Source organism: Amphiura filiformis, chromosome 2, assembly GCF_039555335.1.
Source record: "Amphiura filiformis chromosome 2, Afil_fr2py, whole genome shotgun sequence".
In the NCBI taxonomy this organism is placed as follows: Eukaryota; Metazoa; Echinodermata; class Ophiuroidea; order Amphilepidida; family Amphiuridae; genus Amphiura; species Amphiura filiformis.
In genome coordinates, this window is record NC_092629.1 from 20214112 (window position 1) to 20229301 (window position 15190).

The following is a 15190-nucleotide window of genomic DNA, read 5'->3' on the forward strand; positions in this document are numbered from 1 at the left end:
CCCCCCCTCCACACACACACACAAACATTAAATTCAGCACAATATTGCAGCTTTTATTAATATCAGCATACTGGCTGTTCGCCTCACAAAAAAATGCTCTTCCAGTTAATTGAAATACATACACCCCCTATGGAAGACATGGCCTTGATCTTCCGCACAGGGAGTGTGAATTTCAAATGGTGTTACCTAAATGGGTGACTCCATTTGAAATCTGCACCCCCTGTGTGGGAGATTAAGGTCATGTCTTCCACAGGGGGTGTATGAATATCAAATGGAATAGGCCAATATGCAGTACCTGCACATAATAGCAAATTCTGGTTTGTTATTTTATTGAGAGATTGAGAAGACACTAATTAAAAAACATTACACACAAATTTGTTAATACTGCATTTTCAACATTAAGAGCAGACTCTTAGAAAAAAGGTTCCACGTATAACCTAGAAAGGTTCTTAAGCTGCCCTTCTACTACCATATGTAGAACTTTAAATAGTCAATCGAAAACTAAGACGGTTTTGCAAAGGGCCAGAAAGAACCATTTTAGATTTTTAAGCCCTTTTTTCTAAGGGTCTGCAGACTGATTAAAAAACACATGACTCCCACGTAAAAAGACAGTATCTGCTTAACCAGGGTTAACATGGTTTAAACCAAGGTTAAATAGGCTCACACCACGGTAATTATGACTCAAACCAGGGCTAGCTCAAAGCAGAGTTAAGGGTTCGGTCACCAACCTTTACATCAGACACACAAAGTTTGCATTCTGAATACTAGTACTAGGAATATCCTTCTGATATCAAATAATTTGGATTTTTTTTAAATTCTGAAAGCTATTACACCAGGGTTAATAAGGCTCAAACCAGGAATAAAATGGCTCAAACCAGGGTTAACATGGCTCAAACCAGGGTTATCATGGCTTAAACCAGGGCAAATATATATGGCTCAAATCATGGTTGATATTTGCAGACACTGCATGCATTTTTACTTGTGAGGACAGATTAATACTTCTCACGAAATACATTTGAGGGTTTAGGGCCTGAAGGCACTACCTGCAATAGCTGCCCCATAGACATTTTGATAATTTCTATATTCTAAATATGTACAGATCTAAACATATGATACATAGCAGCTATTGCAGGTACGACTTTCTTGCCCTGAATCTTCGATAATATGAATTAAATAAATATAATACATGTAGTAGTTAAGGCACTTATTGCAACGTTCCCTTTTTGAAGTCAAACCTGAACACTTAACAGTACTAAATGGTAGTACTTTGCTCTATTACGATACAAGCTTTATACAGCCGGAATCCTTCCTGATGGTTTACTCCATAGGCACGATACGCCAGGTGCACCACTAGGTACGCATGGCTTATTTACCTATGCAGTACCTCTGTAGCATTTTCCTGGATCATTTCACGAACGCGGTAATTTAAATAAAATATTTTTTATGGTACAGGTACTTGGTACATATAATATACAAGACAAGTAATACCACAATGTCAGAAACAAAACCGTCTGAGTATATGACACATTTGACATCTTTTTTTAAAATTTATTAATTATATACACTTCTTTTATTAATGATGTCATAATCAATAACATGGCGTCAGCTATAGGGAACTAGCGAGCCTATGTCATAGCACATGTAATACTTTTGATAATCACACACAAAATTCCAAATTAGTATAATACATCGATGGGCAGTTCTAAAAACTTCAGCACACAAAGTAGCCTGAGTCCCTCGGGACCTCTCTCGAAACTATAAAACATGGCGGAACAAAATGACCGTTTCTCGATGACTGTGCGTATATGGAATAGAAAATTTAAAATTCTGTCATTGAATCATTGAATTCTTCATTTTTCGGTAGGTGCTTCATAATTATAGAAGTCCCAAATATGCTAATGAGGAATATAGATTCATTCCGTTGTTGAGTACCAGTGATACATGTGTGAACAACCGATTTTCCAATTTGTCATCAAAGGAGAGGGCGTGCTTCGATTTGGGTAATCTTTTGTCAGTCCTTCTTTTGTCAGCTGAGAAAGCATTATAGTCAGGGAGAGAATGCGATCCACATTTCAAATGGAGTCCTCCATTCAGGTAACTACATTTGAAATTGAAATTTATTTCAACTGGAATATCCCATCCAAGGGGTCTGCAATTCTGTTACAAGTCTTACACAAACCATACATTGCAGACAGGATCAGTTCAATGAGCTCCATACGGGTAACCGACACAATAAGCAGTTAGTTCTTTGTCCAGTAGAGTCTTAAGCTGAATTTACACTTCATCTCTGAGCAACGAGCGATTGATATTAATGAGGTAGCACGGTTCTCTAAACGTAGAAAAAAGCGCACTACCTCAATGGCTAGAATCTAATCGCTCGTCGCTCAGCGATGAAGTATAAATTCAGCTTTAAGTTAACAGCTCAATTCACTCGTACTCATATCACCATATACCAATTACTAAATGCACCGTAGTCTAACGACTTAGGCACAACGTCTAATTTGGTCCGATAGCGCTATCGGTGCCCCGATAAATACCGATGGTTCTTTCTATCGTACCCTGAACATTAATATAGTACTTTTGTTTTTTACTTAAAAGAAAAACGTAACAAATTCAAGTGTTAATTATTATGCTTCATACAATTTATAGCATCGCCATTGGTCCGGGTATGATAGAAAGGGTCATCGATACTCTACCTGGCACCGATGCATAGGACCAAATTAGACGTAGTGCTTTAAAAATTCACCTAACTACCATGACTATTGCTTGTCCGTTGCACAAATGCTTACGACAACGCTTACGAATCAAAAATCACTATCCATACTCCTGATGTTGCTCCAATTATATAGGAGTCTTGATCATGTTGATTAGACCATGGAGGTATATAAATAAATGGAGAATGATCGCCAGAATTCTAATCTCCTAAGTGGAGATTATCCCGTTACCTCTATTCAATGAGTCACCAAACTTGAATTGACCAGCCACTTCAGCCAAGCTATTGATCTCCACGATGGTTATGAGCCTCTACCATGGTTCATTGATTGTCACTCCCAAAATTTCCTCATAGGAATTGACCCTACATTGACCCGTACCGGAAGCCTTGTAAAAGAGACTGTATAATGACGTCAGCTAGTCAAATCAGATGTTCAAAGTCACCAGTTTTGATAGCTTATAGTTTCAATGTATGATCGTGCGAAAACCCGAAGAAATTTGGATGTTCTGTTCTCAAGTTATGAAACTGTTTTCTACACTAGTTGTGCCGTAACTTGACAAATATACTTAATTTTCATGTTCATATATTAAGCTTTTAAGGGGGTCTGAGGGAGTTCAAATATAGTGCAAATGAAAGCAAAACGTTTTTACCTTCCGATTGTGAAAAAATTATGTTGGGCCAATTTGGGCCATTTGAGTTACGAGCGAGCAAAATTTACCGGAAGTACTTCGGAATTTAAGCAAAAGTGATGATCAGACAATCTTTTCTAGAGAGAAATTGATATACGGAATGTATAGGCCCTACATACTTTGTTTAAACAGTTTCTCATAGTTTAGTGTATGATAACCGTGATTTGGGTGGAAGCTTCGGGTCAAATTGATTGAGTGCCATGACGGATGTCATATTATTGCTTTTTAAACTTTTAAATCTGTATTGTCATGAAATCGTATAGGCCGCCTAAATCATCATCATTAAACTTCTCATTTTATAATAAATAATTATCAGTATTTAGGCCTAAATGATTATATTAATATTATTAGGGGCTATCATTTTCTTTGGAGGAGGGGTTCCAAATATACGGGGAGGGGGGTCATAACTTTTTGGGAAAAAAAGTCATAATTCAATTTTTCATGACCAAAATGTAGGAAGTCACAAGATGACAACAGATAAGGTGTTTCTTTTATCAAAAAGACTGATTTCTTGATGCAATTTAACTGAGACTAGTATACCTAAACATAGGTATAGGCCTACTAGTCTCAGAATTTAAGCACTCAATTTTTGGCGAAAATGAGATTTTGATATCAAAATTTTATGAAACATGAGCACTTTCCAATAAGTATAAACTTCATTTTACCCCATTGAAATCAATGGCCAGTGAAACAGACTTCACAATGTAATCAGCTTAGCATAATCAATATAAACCTGAAAATGCCCATTCAACAATAATTGGTCATAACCAACGTAGTACAAAAGAGGCTTGGCTGGACCATTCTCCATTTATTTATATACCTCCATGATTAGACGCATCACCTGATTGGCTAGCTGTCGAATTCATATTCGGCCCAGTAACATACAGCTACCAACATGACCAATTAAAAATCACTATTCACATGAGGTTGCTTAAATTAGAGCCTAGATCAGACGCATCACCTGATTGGCTAGTTGCCGAGCAACTACTCTGTCCATCAACAACGTTTACCATTGATCAAAAATCACTATCCATACTACTGGCGTCGCTTAACATAGACCCTTGATCAGACGCCGCATCACCTGATTGGCTAGCTGCCGAGCTCCTGCTCTGCCCACTCGCAGATAGCAATTTATTCCCCGCTGACGGGTCACCGGATTGACCATCCGGGTCACCGGATTGAACATCGGACTCACTATGAGTCGAACTCTCCACCTCTTGAGCAGGTCGAGATCCTATAGGAGGCGTAAGCCACGTGTACGTGCTGGGTTCTTGTATGACGTCACTGTTTATTGATATTCCCGGTACAATCATCTCTCGCGGGTGACGTAATGGTAGCACGAATTTCTTTGGTGTTGTGGGAGTTTTGGTTTGCTTAGGCGTACTGGATCCGTTTGTAATTCTTGGGGGAGAAGTCGGCGTAGTAACACGTGGGCTATCCTGTCTTAAATCACTTGAATCATCAAATGCTGTTTCAAAACCTTCTATTTGCCAACCTGGTGAATCTTCATTACCGCTACTTTCCAAACTAGTTAAGCTTATACTTCGCACATTGACGTTCAGATTTAGGCGCCTATTGTCATGGTTGTAATGTGGCAACTTGCCATTTTTAGGTAGTTTACTGGCAACCCGGGTTTCAAGTTCGGAAATTCGCTGTAAAGCACGCTTCAAATCGGCGTCTCTTTTCTTAAGCTTCAATTTCAAGTCATCGCACTGAAAGGGAAAAGAAAGAATAAAGTAAGATCGTCAAAAATGACTAAAATGGCATATCATGAGTTATATTTATTTGAATATTTACATGATTTAAGTGCTTGTCCCATTACCACATTTCATAACAGACATTACATCAATATCGTGAACTAAACAATGAGAAGCACTCGGTATGCGGAGAGAAAATTAGCTGTGCATAGGTCTTAAATGGGACATTCAGAGGACAACTCGACACCATCTCCATATATTTTCCATTTCCTGCTGTGCATGCTAGCCATAATCTTCAACATAAAAAGTGCCAAGTTTTGAGATATTTTCTTTAAAAGGGCTATCTCAAGAACCACTGGACCAAAACTAGGCTTGTTTGTACTCATTATAATGCATTTTTCATGCTGATTCCAAATATGGTTATGAAAATTTACAATTCTGAAATTTTTTAATATTCTTTTTTTTTTAAACTTGACGTTAGTCGGCCCATAGTCGTGGAGAGTATGAGAGCGGTCTTTCGTATAGGTTTACAAAAATCTATAAACATTTCAATAATTATTATAATTGAAATCTTCAGAGGTTATGTTACTCTTCAGATCCCGGGATTGGGGCAATTAACTTTCACTATAGTTGTATTATGGTGCGTTGGTTCATTGGTATATGGTGCATGACGCCGATTTTGGAACATGTTGACGATTTTAGGAACTGATTTGGCCCAACTGGTGGTCTTAAGAACGAGTCACTGCCACTGGTGGACAGGATCTTAAGAACTGATTGGAACCGAACTAGGGAGGGCGAGTTAGCGCAGCGGTAGTTCCCTCGCTTTGCACCACTGAGGTCCCGGGTTCAAGCCCCGGCGCGGCCCAAGGACTCATGTGCACTTGGTTTATCCCGATTCCATGCTCGCTCTCGCAGGTTTTCTCCGGGATCTCCGGTTTCCTCCTGTATCGCAAAAATCGGTGATTAGTTGTTTGGTTATCAAAAACTTCCTTCACCCAATGTAATTTGGGGAGCTACACAGATAATTGGTGGATGTTACAATCTAAATGCGGATAGGTGTGCGCCGTTCGGCAGCAACCTAGTTGATGCGATCTGATTGTGATGATTCACCATTGCAGCGAAATTACAGCGCTTTGAGTCCTCTAAGATCTGGAGAAAGGCGCTTTATAAATCCAAAATTTATTTATTTTTAATTTTTATAGGGGATTCTTAAGAAGCAGGTTGGAGCGGCGATCCAGACCATAATGTATGATAAGGGTCTTCAGAAATGAAGATATCATGGATACAGTTTTCGCTGAATTGAAAATTAAAAGGGACCGAATCAAATACGCTATGAAAGCTAACTGAAAATAGTGGGCATTATATCTTTTTAGAAATTTTTGACATGAATGTGTGTAAAAAGCAATATTGTTTTTGCGATAAGGATGAGACATTGTTATTTTTGGGAAAATGTTAAGAATTATTTGTTATCGGTGAACTATGTATTTACCAGGGTGCTATAATTTGACAAATGACCTAGGTTTGTACATATTTTAACTAAAAAGAAACGAGTGATCTTATTGGTTAAAAGTCGATCGCATAGGTCTTTGCGACTGAAGTTAAAACCAAGCCCTTAATACGTGTTTTCAATTACCGAAACAGCTCATCAAGTCATTAGTAAAATGGGACGTTGACGCTCAGCTTCGTTGGCAGTTCATTCTCGTTGGGTATATAACAAGCAAAGACCCTTAACCATTTTGGCGCGTAACGGGAATATGGCGCGAAAACTATAAGATATTTGATTGATAGGTCAATTTGATAATCATGCTAATCGTTTGAACATTTTGGAAGACAAATTAAATCAAAATATAAAAATAAAACAAAAGATATACCAAACAAATTCTAAAAACTCGTATGGAGTTCATTCACGATGTATTTTTTCCATAAACGTACTTGCAAATAATGGTGCTAAGGCCTAATAAACGTTGACCAAAACACGTGGCAACGAATATTGGTATTCATTAAATTTGCGTCCATTCTTTTTCTATTTCTTTAACATAAAGAAGAAGAAGAAGAAAAAAACCACATCGGGAAAGTATTTCCCGATGCTTTCCGAAAGACCAAACGATCAAGAAATACCGTAGCGTCTTGAAACTTGAAGAGCCATTTTACAAATTAGAGAGGCGCTTCCAAAAACGGCACGCAGGTATAGTGTTTACAGTAATGTAAACATCAAAGGGAGCATCACGTCAGGGAGTACAAATAATTGTGTCTTCCCATAATACATTGGTTTAGAGTCCAAAAAAACTCAAATTGAATATGCGCGCTGACCATAGCTTTCAACGTAAAATTTGCCAAATTTTGAGATCATTTCGCAAGAACCACTGTGCTGAAACATTACTGGGTTTGTTTGTATATTCATTTTAATGCATTTTTCATGCAAATTATGGTCATGATAATGTACAACTTTGAGATTCTTGAATTTTCTATTCTAAAGAAATTTCGTCTGCAATTAACACCCGCGTGGAGAGGGTTGGCAATTTGGCTACGGGGTTTAAGGGCGCACATCACTATCTATTGCATCATGGGAAGACGTACTTTTCTGCTCTTGGGCTTATAGATAGGGAGTACGGCAAATCACGGTCTGACTCTTATCATACTCTCACCAATGTCCAATTAGCGCTCCATTTGCTAACTATCTCAAGAACAACTGAGCCAATACTTGGCTTGTTTGTACTCATTTTAATGCATTTTTCATGCTGATTCCAAATTTGGTCATGACAATGTAGGCCTACAATTCTGAAATTTTTGAATTTGTACAGAAAATTTAGAACTTGTCGTCTATACAGTTGACGCCAGCGTGGACAGGGTTAAGCGTGATAGGGAGTATTGCTTATTTACAAATCACGCTCTCATCATACTCTCATCAATGTCCAATTTAGAGCTCCATTAAGTACCTAATGTGTTCACTCGGAAAAGCTGCTTCGTGACACTTTCCGAAATGGTAGTGTAAAATTGGCGGAACACGACCTCTTTGGTAGACCAATAGGTCCATGCAGCAGTGATGTAGCCGACACGAATGAATTTTAATACAAGTAGGCCTAAGCAGAATTAAATGATCGCTATACGCACGCAAAAAAAACTTTGGTTTTCATAAATGTTGCATGTGGTAGGGCCTAAGGATTTTTTGACAAAACCGCGGGGGTGGGAGCAAGCAATTTCAGTTTGGCATGATGCAGTCATGTCTACAGTAGGCCTAGCACTACTTTCGGGCTCTGTTGCTATTAGTATACTATCCAGAGAGGTTGCGTCAGGACATGTTACAAAACTATATTTTCTAGAATTTCAGAGAATACTTTAAATATTGGCCGGTTATTTTTCACACAGTGACGTTAACTAGGCAATGCCCATAGGCTATAACATGTAGGCCTACTGTTTGTAGAGGTCACGCGTCAATGGTGAGAGTACTGTGTATTATGTATAGGAAAATGGACAGTAACTGCAGTATGGAATTTTTTGCCTCCTCCCGCATCAGAGTCTGATGCTAAGCCTAGGAATGAGACATGAGCATTCCGACCCATTGATGATTCACTTCATATTTTGCATTATAGCAGCTATTCTGCGCATAGCCGTTAACACATTACATGCATTTATCACCCTTTCCCGTTCATTGGCAGTATTTATTACGACCTCTCAATCAACTAACGCAGATATACCACAAGCAACACATTACTAAACCTATAAAATTATGTTTGTTCGCACTTTTTAAAAAAATAAAGAAAGAGGTAAATAAGTAAATAAATAAATAAATAAATAAATTTTGTTGCACATGCAATCTTGATGCAAATATCGTTTTTCCACAATCGGCATAACCGCGCAAAATGATAAAATTTGTCTAAGTCATAAGGCCAGAAAATAATCAAGCAAGCAAGAAATAAAGAAAGAAAGAAAGAAAGCAAAGAAAGAAATCAAGAGCAAACAGGCAAGAAAGAAAGAAAGAAAGAAAGAAAGAAAGAAAGAAAGAAAAAAAGAATGAATGAAATAAATAAATAAATAAATAAATAAAAAAATAAATAAATAAATAAATAAATAAAGAAATAAAGAAATAAAGAAATAAAGAAAGAAAGAAAGAAAGAAAGAACGAAAGAAATAAAGAAGGAAAGAAATAAAGGGGAAAAAATAAAGAAGGAAAGAAAGAAAGAAAGAAAGAAAGAATAAAAGAAAGAAAGAAAGAAAGAAAGAAAGAATTAAAGAAAGAAAGAAAGAAAGATAGAAATAAAGAAGGAAAGAAATAAAGAAAGAAAGAAAGAAAGAAAAACGAAAGAAATAAAGAAGGAAAGAAATAAAGAAAAAAGAAAGAAAGAAAGAAAGAAAGAAAGAAAGAAAGAAAGAAAGAAAGAAAGAAAGAAAGAAAGAAAGAAAAGAGAAAGAAAGAATTAAAGAAAAAGAAAAAAGGAAGAAAGAAAGAAAGAAAGAAAGAAAACAGAAAGAAAGAAAGAAAGAAAGAAAGAAGAAAGAAAGAAAGAAAAGAAAGGAAACAGAAAGAAAGAAAGAAAGAAAGAAAGAAAGAAAGAAAGAAAGAAAGAAAGAAAGAAAGGAAAAGAAAGAAAGAAAGAAAGAAAGAAAGAAAGAAAGAAAGAAAGAAAGAAAGAAAGAAAGAAGAAAGAATGAAAGAAAGAAAGAATGAAAGAAAGAAAGAAAGAAAAAAAGAAAGAAAGAAAGAAAGAAAAAAGAAAGAAAGAAAGAAAGAAAAAAACAGAAAGAAAGAAAGAAAGAAAGAAAACAGAAAGAAAGAAAGAAAGAAAGAAAGAAAGAAAGAAAAAAAGGAAGGAAGGAATAAAGGAACACACTTGTAAGCAATTACAAAAGTTAACATATGTTATGTTATGTTATCATGGTTATGTTACAGTCATCGTGGAAACCACTTTGTTACACAACCTTGGTGCAAATGTCGTTTTTCCATAACTGGCATGGCCGCGCAAAATAAATTTCCTCCCACAGTCCAAGCCACAATGCCAGAAAACAAGCAAAGAACGAAATAATGTATAATTAGAATTCATACACAAATTTGGCGCAACTTTCTTTGCAAAGGGAGCGCGATTTTTATATAAAACAGCTGCATAGCCGCACGACATAGCATACTCTTTAAAGGTATTTATATCCAGAAGTAATGTCAACGCCTTGCCTAAACGTCATCCTTCCACGCCATCTAATTACGTGGTAAAGACACACATCGTCTAATAGTACGAGCAATTTATTCTCTAGATTACCAATTGGGATAAGGAGGATTGCCTTCAAGCCTCAGAAAGTAGGAAATCTTGTTCAAATTTGATAAACCCAGGACGTTGAACCACGAAAACAATCATGGCAATTAGTGCGTTAGTGTAGCGAAGGGTATGATGATCGCTAATTACTACGAGTTGTTGCAGTTAAGTTGCATGTCATGATTTTTGTTTCGTGTATTAATTTAGTATCTGCAGAGATATGAACATAATACGATGGTGCAAGTATATGCATGCAATGACTTGTATTTTCTTCACTTATATAACATCAACATGATATCAATTTTAATGTAAAATTATGGTAAAAAGACATGGGCTGAAAAAATCAAAGAAAACGCGTAAATTTGCCAACCAAAAATCAGCTGAAAAGAGGAACTCTCCCACCCCTAGAAGGGCCGTACCCACGTCCCCTCCCCTCATTCCACTTAGGTCGACTTGTACTGCTATGTTTTTTTAAATCAAAATGTCACACATTACACAAACATTGACAAAATTGGCCATTTTAAACTGTGTTTTAGGTCTACTTTTTATATAACAAATCTGTGCAATCGCACTTTCCATTTGAAAAAGGTTAACTTTTTGAAAAATCAGCACCCCCCCAAAATTAAAATTCGCAAACCCTGTGTGGGAGATTAAGGTCATGCATCTTCCATAGGGTGCATGGATTTCAACTGGAATAGCCCAATCTATGGTCCAACGTTTTCCTTGAATTTGAGTGGAGTTCCTGGTGCATTCTGGGTAATATCTATTCTTCGTATTAAGATCTCTCTTCTCTTTCATTGGCGATTGGGCCAGACTCCTCCATGTAATGTTGCTATAGGGGGATCGCTACACCTCCTCCACAGCGAGTCTGTTACCTTCCCAGTATTTGAGAATGCCGGTACCCATTTATTCACCTGGGTGGAGAGGAGTAATCGAGATAAAGTGCCTTACTCAAGGGCACAACATGATGGCCTTGCCGGGGCTCGAACCCGCAACCTTCCGATTATGAGTCGATGACCGTTCCGCTCGGCCACCGTGCTCCGTATAAGAGAGTGAGATGGGTTTTTATGTGGCTAGGTGAGCGAGTTTTATTAAGGATTCAATTCACAATCCGTAGCTTTATATATAGGCATACCTAATTCTTCTTATAAAATTGCTTAAATATTCAAGATAATACCTACCTTCTGAGAAAGTTCTTGGATTCTATTTCTCGTTGCCTGAAATAATAGAACAACAACATTGAAATTAGCCCTCAGTGCTGCACAAACATATAATATTCGTGGGGCGGGGGTAATTTATTTTACAAAATTACACTCATTATTTTTTACCCTCCTCAAACAAAATATGTACCAACCCTAATAGATAATTAATCTAAAAAATCGTAACTACTAACCCCCTGTAGACCTACATACCCGGGAACATTTTTAATTTTTGGCCCCTGTGTGGCCAAAAAACTGACCCCAAAGATTTGGCTTTTTTTGCTCCTAACTCGAGAACGGTATGCCATAGTCAAACTATACCTTTTCGGATTCCTTGAAATGAGTGGAATATTTTGGTGTGCATTTTTAACCAGATATGAGCAACTTTGAAATATGTCCTCTGTGTTGACCTTTGACCTTGAAAATAGCCGAATGGAGTGGGAGGAATTGTTTTGTTATTCATTTTGAATGTGTTATAGGGTAAAATGTTGGTCAAATGTAGGCCCTACCCATCAAACGAAAATTGTCAAATGTTGGGTGAAGTGTTGCCCAACCGTGTTAAGAGTGTAACATGAAAAAACAGAAATTTGGAGTTGGTATTTTTCAAAAATAGGCTTATAGTAATTGTCGTACTCACCAAACTATCAAATCCTTTCAGTTCGTTTATAACGTGCCGAAGTTCACTCATTTCACGACCTGTTAAAGCACCGTATAGATAATTATTGAAATTTATCACATATTACAACAAACATGCAAACATGATATTTTTACTGACATTACATCTCTGTGTTGTCTTTTGTATATATAACATCTTTGAAAACGTTTTGCAAAACATTCGAGCATAATGTTATTTAATATTTTGCAAAACAATCTTTTCCAAAAATATTTTAGAATAACATTTTGACAACGTTTTTTCATATCAATCCGACATTGATTTAAATGTTATTGAAATGTTTTGAATAAAATCAGAAGTGAAATAACACGTTTATAACATTTTTTTTAAAGAACATTTTGTGTTTGCTGGGTTATTCTTGCTTTTTGCTGGTATATGTGATTTGGTATTTTGTATTAGTTTTGCTACAATAATATATGGCCATATGGGTTGTATAAGGCAAAGTCACATTAAAAATTAAAAATTAGTTTTAATTCTGTGGGCAAAGTAAAATAAAAAAAAATGTTTCATGTCCGGGTTTTCGAAAAAAGGAGGAAGAGGGGCTTTTCAGTTTCTATAATATATAATTAAAGAAACCTTGGCCTAACATGAAGGCGTTAAAATAATCTATATTCGCCTATTCCATACATGTAAGTGTACACCCCATAAGATGATTTACTTTTCCATTCAAGTTGCTATTAAAAAAAGTGCTATTGGAAAAAGCTTGGAAATGTAATTCAATGAATGAAAAATCACGGAATTGTCGGAATGAACCTCTCAAATAAGATTTTATATTTTTTTGTTTTATATTTCTTTTGGATTTGTCCGCCTTTGGGCATTTTAAAAGTGTGGATTCCCAACAAAAGTCCTCTGTTCATTTATTTTATGGAAAATACCTTCAAACTATTACTCTTTTACGAATTAATCATGTTAATAGGCGGACACTTTGAAGAAATGCAATTAGAATGTCTTGAAAAACATTGCATGCTAATTTAGTACCAATGCATGGATCATTGATGTCATAAACGTGATGTTGGTATCAGGCGGGAACTTTGTAAAGAAAGTCAGAATCTATCAAATTATAGGACATTGTTATTTTTATGCACGGATAAGAACAACTTTGTAATGTGCATGGTATTTATTCGATGAATACACAGCAAACGTGATGTAAATGGGCGGGAAAATAAGCCGACAAAGTCAGAATAAAATGCCAAATATTTAATTTAATTACCAATTTGAAACTTGTTATAATGGAAGTACATGCGTCGTATCACGCAATGTGACTTAATATTAGGCCTATGGATTCAAATTAGATTAACGGCAATTAATGTAAGGCATAAAACAATCAGGTTTTGTTTTGTGTCCGTACTGTCTGAATTTGTGTAAGTGTTTGCGGCGTATAGTAAGGGGAAAAGCCAAATTTTCGTCCCCATTCGTTATTTTTTTTTTGTCCCATTAATTTTAGTCATTTTAGGATACTTTACGTTTTACCGTCCCCGGACAGAAAAAGATTTTTAAAAACTGGATACAAATAACGGAATCAATTTACTCCGTATCTACTCAGTGGCATCATGGTTTATTTATCTTCTATTGAAATAAACAAGACAAACAAACAAACATTGAAACAAGTAACGACCGAACAAACAATAAAATAAAAGCAACCTTTAAGCATGCCAGTCACCGTTTTAACCACCGCATTGGCCTTCTTGACAGCCGGAGATTTCCCGTCATTGTCTCCCCCATCTCCGCCATCTTTATCTTTGTCTTTCTCGCTGCTCTTGTCGTTGCTTTGACCTGGGACGCTGAGATTGGCCTCCGATTTTCGTCGCTGCAATCTAACGAAAAGACGAAAAAAATAATGGGAAATTTAGTCATTGTTTTCGCGAACATAATAATTACCGATATTAAGCCTATAGGCCTACAAATGCAGATACACTTATAGGCATAAATAATATCTAATCAATGCGTTGTAAGGCACAATTTTAGTGTGAGGGGGAAAAGCCAAATTTTCGTCCCAATTTGTCTATATTGTGTCCCATTTTGAGTCACTTTAAGGGCACTTTACTCTTTGCTGCATGTGTCCCCATTTTATCCTACATATTTTAGGGACCCGCGATCCCCCTGGCCTTGCCCCTGTTTCCCAAAAAACAAAACTGGCAAGGGTTCCGCAACCATGGCCATGCATATCTACAGCACTGCACTGCTGAAAATCTTAAAGGGGCAGTATATTATTGGTCTCAGTGCGTATTATAATAGAGTTTATCAAATTTACAATTTGAAATTATTTAAAAAAAGTTCCCATGTTCTATTTGTTTTTTTCAGGTCTATTATGTATACTAAGCATGCCTTTTTATGCTTTATTACACACTATATACATATCACATGCAACCACAGTCAAACTGTAACAAAGGTGCCACCACATTTTGATATTTTGTCGTAAATACGCTACAATAAGAGCAGGTTTCCGTTTTGTTTAAGAAGCAATATTCATTTAGATGCTTCAATTAGCAATACTAACTTAGTGAATATGCAAAACGGATGACATAATTTTGCTGCTGTAATTAATAAGCATTTAATTACTTCCATGTTTAATCAATATTAAACCATATAAAGGCGGGGTATACAATAATTAGAGTATCATCGCTTGTGAACCTAATCATCCGTTCTACTCGGAGGATGGTCATTTTAATTACAAAAACAAAACATCGAGGAGGTGGGATGTTTTCATTAGGCAAGTGGTTTAAACCGTTAATATATTGTATAGATAATTATTAATTAGGTTAAACATCGGGTACAAATTGTTAATGGGTTGTGACTATTATCATGATTAATTGTGAAGTCAAGTAAATCAATATGATAAAGTTTAATTAAGATACATATCAAGCTAGTATGGCTATTATAAGTCGTAAGTCTGTTGCAGTGGCCTCTGCGTGGATATACCGAGTATGTCGACACCACAATGGTCAAAATCTTGCCTGCTTCCAGATGATGGTACTT

General features: G+C 36.4%; 1 protein-coding gene across 1 annotated transcript in view; it reads right to left on the bottom strand.

Moving 5' to 3' along the window:
• Positions 1 to 4233: 4233 nt before the first annotated feature.
• Positions 4234 to 15190, bottom strand: part of LOC140145969 (uncharacterized) — a 71420-nt gene continuing 60463 nt past the window's right edge. The window contains exons 19-22 of the mRNA XM_072167704.1: positions 13856 to 14028; positions 12179 to 12237; positions 11524 to 11559; positions 4234 to 5114 (exon numbers count right to left, since the gene is read on the bottom strand). Of these exons, the coding sequence (XP_072023805.1) occupies positions 4419 to 5114; positions 11524 to 11559; positions 12179 to 12237; positions 13856 to 14028 (964 nt within the window). The 3' untranslated portion in view covers positions 4234 to 4418. The remainder of the gene's footprint in view (positions 5115 to 11523; positions 11560 to 12178; positions 12238 to 13855; positions 14029 to 15190) is intronic.